General features: G+C 51.0%; 3 protein-coding genes across 3 annotated transcripts; 1 reads left to right on the top strand and 2 right to left on the bottom strand.

Moving 5' to 3' along the window:
• Nucleotides 1–16: 16 nt before the first annotated feature.
• Nucleotides 17–2,132, top strand: TMEM179B (transmembrane protein 179B; the record flags this gene model as incomplete). The annotated part of the gene is made up of 5 exons (XM_079102220.1): nt 17–214; nt 945–1,132; nt 1,212–1,346; nt 1,510–1,588; nt 1,782–2,132. The coding sequence occupies 5 exons, from the start codon at nt 17–19 to the stop codon at nt 1,941–1,943; spliced, it is 762 nt and encodes a 253-aa protein (XP_078958346.1). The 3' UTR covers nt 1,944–2,132.
• A 73-nt stretch (nt 2,133–2,205) lies between these two features.
• On the bottom strand, nt 2,206–3,316 carry TMEM223 (transmembrane protein 223). Its single transcript, XM_079102234.1, has 2 exons — nt 2,950–3,316; nt 2,206–2,650 (listed from the first exon to the last, which is right to left on the bottom strand). Exons 1-2 carry the CDS (start codon nt 3,260–3,262, stop codon nt 2,358–2,360), a joined length of 606 nt encoding a protein of 201 aa, XP_078958360.1. The 5' UTR covers nt 3,263–3,316; the 3' UTR covers nt 2,206–2,357.
• A 30-nt stretch (nt 3,317–3,346) lies between these two features.
• On the bottom strand, nt 3,347–14,770 carry NXF1 (nuclear RNA export factor 1). The gene is made up of 21 exons (XM_079102173.1): nt 14,590–14,770; nt 12,126–12,309; nt 11,762–11,915; nt 10,536–10,619; nt 10,327–10,431; nt 10,136–10,216; nt 9,946–10,015; nt 9,718–9,806; nt 9,500–9,607; nt 9,219–9,328; nt 7,381–7,417; nt 7,024–7,092; nt 6,892–6,947; nt 6,660–6,767; nt 6,499–6,557; nt 6,272–6,387; nt 6,091–6,133; nt 5,426–5,498; nt 4,739–4,921; nt 3,828–3,888; nt 3,347–3,693 (listed from the first exon to the last, which is right to left on the bottom strand). The coding sequence occupies exons 1-21, from the start codon at nt 14,615–14,617 to the stop codon at nt 3,655–3,657; spliced, it is 1,857 nt and encodes a 618-aa protein (XP_078958299.1). The 5' UTR covers nt 14,618–14,770; the 3' UTR covers nt 3,347–3,654.
• Between the last annotated feature and the right edge of the window lie 754 nt (nt 14,771–15,524).

The following is a 15,524-nucleotide window of genomic DNA, read 5'->3' as shown; positions in this document are numbered from 1 at the left end:
CCCGCCTCCCAAATAAATGTCGCGCCCGGAAGTGGTGGCTTCGCGTCCCTGGGTCGCGCCGGACAAGGCGGGGCTGGGCGGCCGGCTCCGCGGCGCTGCCTCCCGGGGCCTGGGCGCCATGGCGCTGCCCTGGCTGCAGCGCGTCGAGCTCGCGCTGTTCGCCGCCGCCTTCCTGTGCGGCGCCGTGGCGGCCGCGGCGCTCACTCGGACCCAGGTGCGGCTGCGGGCGGGCCCGGGCGGGGGGCCGGGGGCCGCCGGTCTGCGGCCGAAATGCAGCGACGCTCGTGCTCTGGCTCTGCCTGGCCGGGTCCTACCGAGGCGTTCCCTAGACAGTGATCGGACGCCGGGAGCGTCGTGCCGCACCACCTAGAGCCAGTGCTTCCCTCCGCGTGACCCCTGCTTCTGAGACCTCAGCCCAGGCCCTGCGTCCAGGGATGGACCGGCAGCCGTTCGTGCTGAGCTATCCGAGAAGGGAAGCAGCGTAGTGAAGATGATCTAGCAGCCACATTTGGGACTGTGTTAAATGACCGAACAGCCCTGTGAAACTTGAATTGTCTACTGCTGCTAGGCAATCCTGTTAACGTGGGAACATTAAATCACTGCAAAGCAGGCACTAGGGTGCCACCTACAGAGTAGAAAACATTGGAGGTACTAGTTGAAGATACACAAGGTTTGGGCTTACTCTAGGATTTCTGCACGAAGTTCAACCAAAATTTGTGAGACTTCTGAAGCTCTTTGTGTTCTATAACCACTGCCTACTTCCTGATCATTCTGGCCACTGCGGGGTTTGGTTCCCAGACAGGCTGTCGGTTTCCCAGAAATAGGAACTAACAATGCACACCTAACTTCTGTTGTGGCCCTGGCCTAGTTATTCCTAACACCTGCGGAAACCTGCATCCTGAGGCACTGACTGAAATCTGAGAATTAGCAGCTTCTCTCCACAGGGCTCCTTCAGGGGTAGCTGTCCGTTGTATGGTGTGACCGCCCTGAATGGCTCCACCCTGGCCTTATCCCATCCCTCGGCCCCATCCCTCTGCTACTTTGTGGCTGGGGCTTCTGGCTTCCTGGCCCTCTACTGCCTCCTGCTTCTGCTCTTCTGGGTCTACAGCAGCTGCATCGAGGACTCACAAAGGTGAATGCCCCACCCCAAGGACCAGGGGATGAGGTGGGTTGAAGCTTATCACAATCACGAAGTTTGTTCTCTCCCCCAGAGGTCTTATAGGGCTCCGCGTTGCACTGGCCATCTCAGCTATAGCCGTCTTCCTGGTCTTAGTGTCTGCCTGTATCCTTCGATTTGGCACCAGATCTTTCTGCAATTCCATCATCTCCCTAAACAGTACAATTAGGTAATGGGGGAGGGAGGGAGGGAAGCCTGGCTGCAGAGGGCAAGTCCTGTAACCTCTCATTTTAACCCCATCTGTTGCTCTACACCTTAAAGGACACATGGGTACAGGTGTGCTTAGGGTATATCTCCCTTATTTTCTCATAACTGTCTCTTTGACCTCACAGCTGCTCTGAAGCTCAGAAAATCCCATGGACACCCCCTGGAACAGCTTTGCAGTTTTACTCCAACCTACACAATGCTGAAGTGAGACCCAGAGACACACTGAAAGATTCATACAAGTAGCTATAAGGGTGCTCGCCAATGGACATAAGCTTGGCCCACCACTGACAAGCTAAGAGGAGCTGAGGGGCTTGTCAGCCTGGCAGACTGGTGTGGGGGTGGAAGGACTGGATCTGAGATGGAATGACTCCTCACATTCCTGTTCTGTCTCCCACAGACCTCTTCATGGGTGAATCTGGTGTTGTGGTGTGTGGTCTTGGTGCTCCAGGTCATGCAGTGGAAGTCTGAAGCCACCCCATACCGGCCTCTGGAGAGGGGAGACCCCGAGTGGAGCTCTGAGACAGATGTTCTTGTTGGGCCACGCACATCCCATTCCTGAAGAGTAACCAGAGTGCATTCTGCAGTCAAAGACTTTGCGCCCAAGTGCCTGTAATCCTCTTGTCCCCACACAGCCCTGTTTGTGCTGAAAGCCTGTTTTCCCTCCAGGAGGGAAAGGTAACAGGCCCCTCTCCACCTTCTTCCTATAGCTGTTTTTGTACCAAAATATTACATTACTTTCTTCATCTTGGTATTGTGTTCTTGATATTAAAACAAGTAGGTGGTAGGAAGGAGTGAAGGCTAAAAGGCATGGATCGGGCAGCTTCCCTTTGGACAACTCCTCTTTTAATTGTTACTGTTGAATTTTAGGTTCCCTTTCGGGACCCTGTTGTCACCCCATCCATAAGGTTGTTTTGTTTTTTCCTTTTTTCTAAATCTCCCTCTAGGAGGGGGTGAATGACCCAAGGTGGTTTCTTCACAAACTCCTGTAGGCACCCACAGTGTTGTCAAAGAGCTGAGCATTGGGGAAGTGTCCAGCTTTGTCCAAGAGGAAATAGAAGCGACGGCCTTTGACCTTCAGAGGCAGCATAGCAGGGACTTCTCCTCGGTGGGCCATGCAGGATACCTGGTTCAAGGGGATGGTGAAATGGGCCCCCAAGCCGAAAGGGGCATGAGTGGTCAGGGTCACTTGCTGCCCTCCTGCTCGAAGTATCACTGAACGCACGGATCGGAGAGAGAAGAGAAGGCCAGCACCCAGTACCAGGGTCCCTACAGAAGAGCAGCGTGGTGTGAGGTGTGTTCACCGGAAGGCTACACACCAGCCCTTTCCCTTTGAGTGTGAAAAGAAATGAGTGTGACAGTAACATTTTTGAGTTCCTCCTGTGTTCTAGAATTGTAGGTTTTTCCCACCCAACAAACTTTCAAAACGGGGATGGACATCTCTTACAAGTCAGAAAAAGGGCTCGAGAGAAAGTAGTTCTGAGAGGGCGTGGCCCCTGGTGCTCGTCTGGGAAGACTGGAACCCCGCCCTCCCCTCGCCTGAGCCGTGAGCGACCACCGCGCCTTACCGATGGCACCGCAGCCGACCGCCAGCCCGTAGCGCCAGAGCACAGCGCGCAGGTCCAAGCGGCCGCGCTCTGGGTCCTCTGCATCAAGGGGTCGCGCCCGAGCCGGGGGTGCAGACCAAGCTGCCACGGCCAGGGAGGCCCAGAAGATGCCCTGACCGGCGCAGAAGAGCCCGAGGACGGCGAAGAAGCGACCCCGCTGATGCTCGAAGAGCAGCACGTCTCGCGCTGGGGTCGCGTCGTGCAGAGCGCGGCGCGCGGGCAGGAACCGCAGGGCCACAAGCAGCCCTTGAGGCCACCTCGAAGGAGCCGCCATGGTGGGCCGGCCGCTTCCGCCTCCGAGGCGGGACTTCCTGCCGAGGCCCCGCCCGCCGCGAGAAGCAGTCCAGCAGGCAAGAGGCAAAATACAATGTCACTCTTTATCTTAAAAAGTAGGGGGAATCCTGGGGCTAAGTACACAAAGCACCTAAGTCCTTCGGCATTTAGTGTCAGTTCTACAAAGAGAGCTTTGGCTTCCTGGCACCAGTGAGGCTCGATCTTCTGGAAGTCTTCGGGAAGTCTTCCAGAAGGCAGGTGAGGAGCGGATCCGCAGACCTCCCTCCTCGGTCACAGTCACAGGGTGGCCTCCGGCCGGACAGAAGACGACAGATGACAACCACGCAATATCCAAGGGCTATTTACACACGCACTCTGGGGCACAACTTCCGATCACTTCATGAATGCCACTTCTGGGATCTCACCCTTGGCCTGGGAAAAAAATGAAAGGTCAGTAGAGCCAGGTGCCCCCTTCCTGCCCCCGATGCCTCACTCTTCTGACCCTCACTTAACCCTCTCCAAGGTTAAGAGCCCTGTCTTTTTGCCACTGTATTCCCAAATCTTACCTTGAGATGAGTGAAGGCTTGGGCAGATCTGGTATAGTCCCAGTTGTTGTCCTGAAGGCACCTGGAGTGATGAACAGGAAGCTCCATGAGAACCAAAGTGCACTCACCCTGAACACTAAACTAAGGGCCACTTCAATTAGCACTTTTTATTTTAGTACCAGGGATTAAACCCTGGGGTGCTTAATCACTGAGCCACATCCCCATCCCTATTTTGTATTTTATTTAGGGTCAGGATCTCATTGAGTTGCTTAGGGCCTTTCTAAGTTGCTGAGGCTGTCTTTGAACTCTTGATCCTCCTGCCTCAGCCTCCCAAGCTGCTAGGATTACAGGCTGGAATTACAGGCGTGTGCCACCATGCCTGGATAAAGGCCACTTCAGAAACCATCCTACAGAGACACTCACCACCAATTATACACTGCAACACTTACACAAATGAACAATGAGTAAAAATTCAAATGGTATCTCCAGCCCTTCTTATTTTGAGACAGGGTCTCACTAAGTTGCACAGGCTGGCCTTCAACTTGTGATTCTCCTGCCTTAGTCTTCCAAGTAGCTGAGATTACAAGGATGCACCACCCCACCTCACTTTAAGATTTTTCTTCCATTTAGTATAGGGGATTGAACTCAGGGTCTGTCTACCACTGAGCCACATCCCTAGTCCTTTTAATCAACACCTTTATATTTTTTAATTTTTGAGAGAGGATCCCACTAAATTGCTGAGGCTAGCCTTGAACTTGCAGTACTCCTGTTTCAGCCTCCTAAGCCTTTGGGATTTCAGGCATGTGCCACCTCACTTGGTTTGCATTTTAAGGAACAAAAAAGTTTTGCTTCTTAAAATTTCAGGAGTACTCATTATTCTCTACCAGTCCCATCTCAGTGTACCTCTGTCCCTACACGTGTACAGCACTTACTTCTGGGACCACTCGAGGTTCATGCCAGACTGGGTAGAGAATGCCTGTAACATTTCTTGCTGCTCTGGGGAGAGGGTGGGCACAGGGCTGGAAGAAGGTGTGGGTGCAGGCATGGCAAAGGCTCTTTGGATCTCTTCAGGGCTGGCATTCCGCACAAATAGCTCGTCATTTACAATACATAACCTTGGGGACAAAAGGCACCTTAAACAGCTGGACAGACAAATAACCTCACCACCTCCCAACAGTATTCCTATTCTCTGACATTTGACACTCCAGTTCTTTCGATACCGCCCACTCTTAGCTGTTACCTTTTACCATTTACCCCTTCCTCTCATGGACTCCATGTTTAGAAGGATTATCTCTCAAACGCTAGAATTATACATTATCCCCCAATTCATGGATAGTTGTTATTCTTCTATTTGTTTATTTTTAAAACAAACTTAGGCAGTGATTATTGTTATAAAAATTTCCAGATGAGGAAACCTGGCTGTAGCTAAAGGAGATGGAGCCACTAAGAAAACCCAGTCTTTAAACTAAAGCCACACACTTAACCACTACAACAGTCTCCTGGTTTTCTGCTGCCTTTGTGAAATTCTGAAAATACCCTGAGGACTGACTACCTTCCACTTACCATGCTGCTGACCAGGTACTGGAATTGGTACCTAGTGCAGTAGTCAGAACACTTACCCTGAATTGCTGGCAGGAACAGCGATGAATGTCCTCGTAAAGGCTCTCAAAGAATCTCGAGACTTTCCATCCACTGCAGTGAGAACAGCAGCAATGATCCCTTAGAATCACTCATGTTTTATATTTACAAACAGGTTCTCAAATCATGGTCTTTGATACAAAGAACACTATACAAAGAACACTAACTGGGCCAAATAGGGGTGACTGTGTATGTACAGGGGAACGATAGTGAGGTAAAAGGTCAAAGGACAGAGAGGACAATAACAACTACCAATCCTCTCACAAAGCACGTGTGCCAGGTCCATAGGGTCAAGCACTTTCTAAGTCACTTCACACCACTATGAGAGGATTATTATTAACTCCATCTGACAAATAAAGCATCTGAAGCTCAGAGTTAATGCAATTTTACCCATAGAACCAAGACTGGATGAAAACAAAGACCTGCCTGACTTTACAGCCTATATTCACCTAATCCCTAGGCTTTTCCCACATTGTGGACAGGACAGGTAAAGAAGGCAGGCCAAACGAAAATGGTGTGGGACACAATGAGAAGGAGGCCAGGAAAGAAAAGGAATGTGAAGGTAGTTGGGGAGCTAAGCATGCTGAGAAAGAGTCTTGCTGGGGGAGGAAACACACCACGAACTCAAAACTCAAAAGATTCTCACCTTCCTTGAAGACCCCATTGACAGAAAAACACAGCAATGTGCTCTGGAAGAGAAGTAGTAGCAGATGTGATACAGGTTTCCAGCCGGAGCCTGAGCACCTCTACCCGGCCTTGTAAATGCTGTCCCCTCTATGCCCTCCCCCCAATGCTAGGCTTCTGTAAAGACAGAAATAGGTGCTTACCGTCTGGGCGCTTATGTCTACCACAAAGGAATTGACATCGTGCTGAGTTTTGGGCAACTCATTGAGGAAGGCAACAACATTGAGACGTGTGTGCTTTAGCAGCCGAAACCGCAGGGCTGTGGGCAGAGGGAGGAGAAAGCCACGTTGGGGTAGCCATGCATTGCTGAGCTCTAGGATTCCTTCTCATTTGCTGCTCCCATCCTATTTTGCCCATATCACACACTTACTTGGGTCTTTAAGCTTCTTCACATTTCTGCTGTCCTTGAAGTATTCGGCCAAGGTGCTTCTGTGGAAAAAGGAGGGAAAGGAGGCGGTGGTCAGCAGTGTGGCCTACATATCTGCTGGGGGATCCTGTGGTCCTGAGCAGGTGCTAGGATGTGACACTCACCGGGCAGGGTTCTGGGGGGTGAATGGAATGCTTAGTGAACAGCAGGCCCCATCATGGTAGGCATCCAAAAGCCCCTGCCGGTCTCCAGAGTCATAAATTGCATAGTACCTAGGAGAATAAAAAGGAAAAAGTCTGAGTTCTGTTTAGAACCACAAAGGGTCACAGTAGCTCCCAAGAGTGACTGTGCTTGGCCTGCCACTTTCCCCAACCTCAGGGACCCTAGGAAACTTACTGCTGCAGGAAATGCAGAACCAGGCTCTTCAGGTTCTCTGTTCCGAAATAACTTCCCTGGAACCAAACAGACATTAGGAACATGGAAGCAGTTCTCTCCCCAACACGTTCTAACTCTATTCCCACCCCTCACCTTGCAGGGTGGCAACATCGTGGGGGCTTCGACATCAAAGGCAATTGGTGGGGGTAACTCATGGCCATCCTGTGGAAAGAAATGAACACTGACTATAAACCTGAGAGAAAAGGCTAGACGTGTAAGCAGATGGAAGAGCCAAGGGTGAAGGGTCGGCAGTCAAGCATAAAGAAGCATGAAAAGCACTCAGGAATCCTGATGTACGCAACTTCAGCCTCCAGGCATTTCTCTGGGGAGGCTTACAATCATCAAATTCTTAAAGGGATCCATGTCCTTGAATTAATGGTCATGTAGGCACAATCTTGAGAGGTGGAAGATGCCATGCTTATAGGAAGAAAATGAAAAGTTTAGACTTACCAGGCGTAGTAACTTGGGAAATACTTCGCGAATGGCGCTGTCAAGAACGGGACAGAAGTGAGTGATGCTTCAGAGCCACCAATGCCTCCTGGGCTGCTCTAGGAGCAAATAACACCAACACCCCAGGGACAGCCCGTCCCATTGCTCATCGCCCCGCTCCTCCCCAGCCTGTACTCAGAGAAAAGCAGCCCCATTCCCCACCTCACCTGGGGCACCCAGACTGGGCTACCTTGAAGCCTGTCTCTTTTCTCTCTGCCTGACCCCGAGTGCCACCAGAGCAGCACTCCCAGCCCAGGCTTTAAGCCCAGGACCTCCTTCCCCCTTCTTGCCCCCCTTACCTTCCACCTACTCACCTGTGCAGCCCCGGGAGGAGGGAATGGGGTGGGAGCCCATGGGCTCCGCTGCCTCACCAGGTATCCATCGGTTCTGCCAGGTCTGGCCTTGGCCGAGACCAGAATACACCACAGGGATGGCACAGGATGTTGGGGCAGGGAGATGAGCAAGGTGGGGCTCAGAAGGAAGGAGGCAGAGGAAGAGAGGAAAGAAGAGAAACGAATAAAAGTAGGATGGAGCAGGGGCAAGGGAGAGATGGGAGAGACAAGAGAGGAAAAGCAAAGAAAAAGGGGAAGAACCGCAGGCAAAGAGGCATATAGAAGAGGGATAAAGCAGAAAGACATCCTGACACAGCCCTTTCCTTCAGCTGCCCTTTCCCCATGGTCCAAGGTAAAGTTGGATCCAAGGTAAAGTTGGAAAGCAAATCCTGCTGTGGTGGGTGGGCAGTTGCTGTTGGCCAGGTCTCAGTCTGCTACCTGGGTCCCGATCTGAGCTGGGCGTGGGAAGCAAAGCAGCCATGGGGGCAGGAGACCTCCCTCAGAAGGGGTGAAGGTTCAGGCCCCTACAATGTTGGGGGGGTGAGGATCTATGCCCCACCTCTGTTGGCCCCCAATTCTCTCCTGATGGCCCCTCTGCGACTGTGCCTGTCTTAGGTTGTTCCTTCCCTGAGGAATCTTACCCGTCTCTGGCTAACCAGCCATCCTCCGGGGCCAAGCAGGGTGATGTGAGGTGTGCGAGTGAGGGAGGGGCACTGCCCCCGAGAGGGTCAGTTCTCTGTCTCCTTGGTAGCCAATGCCCCCGTGGCCTCCACGCCCAGCATCTGCCTTGGGATCCCCTCGCCTGCTGGCGGGGCCCCGGCTCTGGTCACAAGTTTTGGGGAACCCAGGTTTCTTCTCCAGGGAGGGCCCAGCTCACAGCACTGGGTGAGAGAGACATACAGCATGGTACCAGCCTCCAGGAGGCTTCAACCTCAGCACGGGCAGGAAAGCCCAAGTTGCAGCCTTGGACAAGTAGCTTATGAGAATAGTGACCCTCTTGATACAATGCAAGAGGGGTCATCCAAGGACAAAGGGGAGAAGGCCCATCTCAGCAGGAAGTCCCAGTTAGGGAGGGCTTTCTCAGCCTGAGGATACCAGGCTCTTAGCCGAAAGTAACCCCATGGATGGGGCATATACAAGACACCCCCTAGTCAAAGTAGAAATGAGGAGGTGCCCTTCCTGGAACAAAAGGGTAGGGAGATTCTAAAAAAGGCTGTGTTCAGGAAGGAAGTTTGAGAAAGGCCACAGAACCAGCAAACGGTAATTGGGTGAGAAGAAGAAGGGATCTTGGGACAAAGCTGAGAGACACAGACAGACGAAGAGGAGGAGCATGTGGTCCTCCCAAAGGACAGGTGGTTCCAGCTCAGGGCTGCACGTCTCCTGCAGACGGGCACTGGTCAGGGTACATTAACTCAGCCTCCCAGGGGGTGAAGGTCCCCAGGAGGGGAAACAGAGGCTACAACTGACCTGATGTAGGTGGACTGGTCTCGGAAGGTGTCACACAGGGGATTTCCATCAAGCCACAGTTCTTCCAGTTTCAGCCCTTTTATATTGTCCAACTCCCGCTCAGACTTCAACTGCAAAGGGGAAAAAGGGAGAAAATGGACATGGTGAGGAAAGCAATGGGATCCTTAGACCTCCAACCCCTACCCTCCTCTATAAGGTCTTTCTCTTGCCTCCCACCAGTCAAGCAAGCCCTCCCGTTGTCTGCTACCCCTTCCAAACCACATCAGGCTATCAATCCTCACTTCATTTCCAGAAAGGTTTAAGATCTTCAGGTTGGACGCCTTCTGCACAATGCTGGACATATCATCCAGCCTGTAGAGCCTGTTGCTACTCAAGTTCAAAGATAAAAGCTGTGGGTAGAAAACAGTTTAGAACAAGGGGAGGCAGTGAGTAGATCTCCCCACCCCATCCTACCGCTCTCCCTGCTTCCCCATGCTTAATACTGGGCCCAAATTCTCACCTCAGGGATATTTTCTTCAATGATTCGAAGGGCAGCTGCCATACAGCCCCTACGACTCAGGACAACATCAATGTTCTGGGCCACCAAATCTTCAGAAAGCAGAAAGAAAGGGAAGACTGAGAAGGCTTGCCCAGGCCAGCTTTAGCACTATATCGCCCTCAACCTTTCCTTGGGTGACAAATCCCATTCTGTCTCCACCTAGCTGAGAATCATTGCTGTCAGACATACCTGGGTCTGAACGGAGGCCCTTGAGATCAAGTGCTTGTTGGGAACCATCATATCGTTTGCTCATAATAAGCTATACAGGAAGACAAAGGATTCAGTGGTCAATGGGGCTATGTGTGTGTGTTGGGGTGGGTGGGTGGTGGATGTGAGTAGTAAGACTTGGTGAAACACATGTTACTTGGGCTGGCCTTACCTTTAGTTGCTCTACTTGTTCTGGCTTCAGTTCACTGTGTACAATAAAGGGTGGAGCAGAGGAGTTGATGATGATAGATACCTGGGGAGAAGAAAGAGAGTAAACTCCAGGGAAAGCCCCAGGATTGATATCTTGTCCCTGTCCTGTACACTAGTTCCCACCACCAGCCAAGCCAGGCCCTTTACACATACCCTTCGGTTCTCCTGATCCACAATCTTATAGTGGACAGCCTTTAATGCAGAGGCAGTACTGGCATCCTCCACAAAAAACTGGGCCCGTGTGTTCTCATAGTGAAACTAAGAAGAGGAAACAAGAGAATTATACTTGAATCAAGGGCACCTTATCCAGCTGGGCCCATACCCTCCCTGGTGCCTAGTCAGTCACTCAGTTTTTATCTTACCTCAATGGGGGTGAAAGGGACACTGCACTTGCTCTGAATCATATTCAGAAGCCAAGCTTTGTCATACTTTCTGCCATAAGGAATCTAGAAGTGAGAGAAAGCGAAACAGAAGAGAACACTTTGTAACCAAGATTGAAGGGCTGTCTCAACCCAGCACTCCTTTTGTACCTTCTGCCAAACTACAAACTTTTCTAGGGCTGGGAACATGGCTCAGTGGTAGGGCACATGCCTAGAGGGTTCAAGGTCCTGGGTCCACCCCCAGCACCACAAAAAAGGAAAATAGACAGGGCATGCTCATGCATGCCTGAAACCCTAGCAACTTGGGAGGCTGAGGCAGGAGGATCTTAAGTTCCAGGCCAGCACAGGTAATTTAGTGAGACCCTGTATCAAAATAAAAGGGCTGGGAATGCAGCTCAGCAGTACAACATTTGCCTCACATGCATGAGGCCCTAGGTTCAATCCTCAGCACAAAAAATAATAAATAAAATCAGTCATAGGTTTTCCACCTAAGACACATGTAAATTTCTTAACCTCCTCTCTATTCACTTACACTTATTCCTCAAAAGCATTTTTTTTTTTAAACTTCTAAAAGCACCAAGGTATTATTTGCACCTTGCCTATACCTTAGAGAACTCCAAGCCCTACACTCAGCTTGAACCAAATGAAGCTCTTCAGAGGAGTTACTCTCCCTCCCAACCAGGTATCACATTTTCATTCTACTCTTGTCTTTCCTTGAACGTGCCATTAGGTGTTCTAGGATAGCGATTCTAGCTGGGGATGTAGCTCAGTGGTACAGCACTTTTAGCTTGTGCAAAGTTTTGGATTCAATCCCAGGTACTCAAAGAAAGAAAAAAAAGAAAAGAAAAGAAAAGAAAAAAGAATACTGACTGGGGGAGAGGGGGATGGGGAATGAGCTCAGGGGCATTTTACCACTGAGCTATATCTCTAGTTGCTTTTACTCTGAGGCAGGATCTCTCACTAAGTTACTGAGGGTCCTATCAAACTGCTGAGACTGTCCTTGAACTTGAGATCCTCCTGCCTCAGGCCCGAGTTGCTGGGATTACAAGTGTGTGCCACCACACTCAGCAAAAAATACTGTTTATAAAGAAGGAAGAATGAATACTTAATTGTGAAGTAAACAGCCAAAAAAATGGATTTTTATGGGCAAAAAGTAAACACATTCAGAGTCTAGTCTCCTGCACTACCTGATTTCCCAAGGTACTCACTGTAATCTTGAACCATTTCTTTGAGGACCCATCCTGGCTGGTGCCAGCCCCTCTTCTCTCTGGAGGAGCTCTGTCTCTCCGCACAGTAATGTGAATGCGATCTCGATCATGCCAAGTATCACCCCGACGGTTAGGTCGGGTGGCATAAGGGTTGCTGTGGGGAAGTAGAGAATTACAAGTTCATAACTACTAGAGAAAACCATCCTGCACTGTTAGCAGGACTACAATTAAGACTGTTCAACCATTAAGCTGGTCTTGACATGTTTATCACTCTTCTAGGTGGCAAAAGCAACGACAAGGACAGTAAGAGGGCTATATAATCTAGTGGGTAACCAAATTCAAAACAGACCAATTGGTCACTTACTATCGTACACGGGGACCATCCTGGGCATCACTCATTGCCACATCTCCATCATCTTCCTCAAGCCGGGAAGACTGAATACCAGAACCGCCTCGTCCTGACCGACGGTTCCCCTCACCATACTTCCACCGGAAAGGACCCCGGCCTTTCTTTCTTCTTTGAGGGAAACTAACACGGTCATCATGCTCTGGAAATGAAACAGGTACACAAATTAGTAAATACATGGGGTGGGGAAGTAGTTCAGTAGTAAAGTGCTTCCCTAGCATGTGTGAGATTCTAGGTTCAACTCCCTGCACTGAAAAAAATTACTTAAAATTTTAGTAAATACATCACTGGTCCAAATACTTTGGTGTGGCAATTGCAGTTTCTAGCACTCTAGCACTGGGAGAGATACATATTATACAAACCATCTCCACACAAATGCCTCAGCCCGTCCAGAGGAAAGAAACCTCTCTGGGATGGCAGCATCAAGGAAACAGGATAATGCTTTTGAAAAATGAAGCAGAAACCAGAAAAAAACACCAGAGTGTAGAACTGTAAGCAACCCAAACACATAATTAGCCACAAATCAGACTCCTGAAAACCACTTGGGACCTACCACTCAGTATTTCTCGTGCCTAAACAATACAAATACTAGTCAAAAATATCACAAATTTAAGGGCCTCCTAAAACAATCTTGTTCTCAAAACTGCCACTGTGAAATGCTTGTTTTTTTTTTGACCAGGAATGCCCTTTAACTCATGAGACAACTTCTTAACTCAGGCTCTGGTCACAGCTGCACACTAGGGTGCTAAATCCAGGCTCCTGGAATGCTCTCCAAGAATATGGCCTGAGCAGGGTGCAGTGGTGCACACCTGTCATCCGGGAGGCTAAGGTAGGAGGATCATGAGACTAAGGCCAGCCTCATCAACTTATTTGTCTCTAAATAAAATGTGAAAAGGTCTGGGGGTGTGGCTCAATAGTTAAGCACCCTTGGAATCAATCCAGGGTACAAAAAAAAAATAATAATAAAATTAAAAGAGCCAGGGATGTAACTGAGTGGTAAAGATCAGCTAGGTTCAATCCCCGGGAAAATAAAAAATGAACAAAAATATATTTATATATGGCCTGACTCCTAGAGCATTTCCCAAGCATTGGTGAGGGTCTAGGTTTGATCTCCAGCAAAACACACACATTCTCTCTCTCTCTCTCATACACACACACACACACACACACAGAAAGGAGGGAGGAGTCCAAGAAGTCTGCCTAATACCTAGTACTCTGTAAACAATGAACTTCAACAAATAGAAAAGAGAATAAATGAATAAAAGCTGCAGCTGATTTCATTAAGAACTTTCTCCAGCCAGGTGGGGTAATGCACACCTGTAATCCCAGCGACTTGGGAGGCTGAGACAGAAGGATCTTGAGTTCAAGTCCCTCCTAAACAATTTAGTGAGATCCTCAGCAGCTTAGTGAGAACCTGTCTCAAAATAAAATATAAAAAGGACTGGGGATGTGGCTCAGTGGTTAAGCGCCCCTGGGTTCAATCCCCAGTACAAACACAAAACAAAAAAACTTTCTTCATCTAGGAGCAGAGGCACAGACCTGTAATCCCAGGGACTAAGGAGGCGGAGGTAGGAGGGTCATAAATTTAAGACCAGTCGCATTTACTTAGCGTGAGGCCCTCAGCAACCCAGGGAGACCTTGTCTCAAAATTAAAAATAAAAGGAGCTGGGATGTAGTTCAGTGATAAAGCACTCCTGGATTAAATCCCCAGTGCCCAAAACCGAAAAATAAACAAACAAAAACTTTCTGCAGTGCCAGTCACTAAGCTCCAAGCACTTGATAGGAATGATTTCATTTAAATAAACACACACAAAACTTGGGAGATAGGTACTCTTACTAGCCATATTAGGGCGTAGAAAATAAGGTCTGAAAGCTTAATTCGCTCAAACTCGGTGTAGTCAACGCAGGACTCAAGCCTGGGTTGTCATGCTCTCCTAAGCACTACAATGGACTGCCAGCCAGTCTAGTGCTGCGACGAGAACATCCAGGTGGTGGGCAGGTCTCAAAGGCTAAAGGAAAGCTGAAGGCGGGGGCAAGACCCACTGGACGCGGTCAAAAATAGGGCACCAGGACAGCCCAGTAACTGGGCAGACTCACATTAAAGGAAGAGTCAGGCCGCCCAACTGAACTGACAGGCATCAACCACCCTCAAAGTTCAAAGGAATCTGGTCACCGCACCCTGAGCCATCGGCTCCGAGCCACAGGTCCTCCAACGCCAGGGTTCCCGAGTCAACAACTAGGCGCCGCGAGTCCCGTCGGTGCCCCTGGGCTGCCTGGCCCCCGGACCGGCAGGGCCCGCGCCGCCGCCGCCGCCCGCGGACGCTGGGCCCCTCGCGGCCTCCCGCCCCGGGGCTGCGGCCTAGGCCGGCGCCGCCCACCCAGGCCCAGATCGTCCGCTCCGGGGCCGAGGGCCAGCACTCACCGTTGTACGACTTTCCCTCGTCCGCCATGGCACTGCGAAGAGCAGGGGGCGGTCTCAGGCTGGGGAGCCGACTGACTCGAACGTCCGAACGCCCAGCCGCTCAGGACAGTAGCTTTCCTACACCCGGCGCCACGGCATTTATCCGGCGAAGCACGTCGCGCGCCGCCGACGTCCCCAGGCTGTGGGCGGGGCCGCGCGGAGTAAGCGTACCGTCTGCGCGTGCGCAAACGCAGAGCCACCGCGAGGGGCGGGGCCCGCCCCCCAGCTCTGCTCTCGCGGCGGATTTACGCAGCCCCTTGCTCTTCTGCGGACGCTGTTTCGCAGCTCCAGAATTTGTGCTGGGACAGTACAGGCTGCTGCAGCCCAGGACTGAGGAACACGGAAGGGTGCCGCACGGAGTGCTTCCGAGAAATGGAGACCGAGCCTCGGAGCGGGAGTGATGGCTCACGGGTCCCTGCCGGGCTCCGGTCAGGGTTTGCGTCTTGCCAGCTGCGGACGTATGCCTCGCTTACCTCGCCCGCCGGGTTTGGGCGAGCTTTCATCCTCACAAACCGCCCCACCCACCACCAGCATCCCGGCCGCACCCCCATCACGTGTCAACCGGGTAGACGCGGAAGGTAGTCAGCAGTGGTGGGCCACTTGCTGAAAACACCAAGGAAGAAGTTTAACATGCCGAGAGATGTGGGCTCCCCGAGAAACCCCAAGATACCAGGACCTGTCCGAGTGTGGTGGTTGCTCTTTATACCTTGAGCTTCCTTTGGGATGTGTAAGGTGGGGTTCTTGAGTGACTAGACTGGTGGATTGTGGGTGAACAGGAAGGACAAAGCAGTGTCGTAACCTCCCTGGAAGGAAGGTAGTGCGGGCAGGTCTCTTCATCCTCCGTGACTGCCTTAGATTTGATGAGGGGCTTGGAGGGAACCTCAGCTGGAATGAGG

Source organism: Sciurus vulgaris (genome assembly GCF_902686455.1).
Source record: "Sciurus vulgaris genome assembly, chromosome: 11".
In the NCBI taxonomy this organism is placed as follows: domain Eukaryota; kingdom Metazoa; phylum Chordata; class Mammalia; order Rodentia; family Sciuridae; genus Sciurus; species Sciurus vulgaris.
The sequence above is the reverse complement of the archived record's forward strand: the minus strand, read 5'-3'. Positions and strand labels throughout refer to the sequence as shown.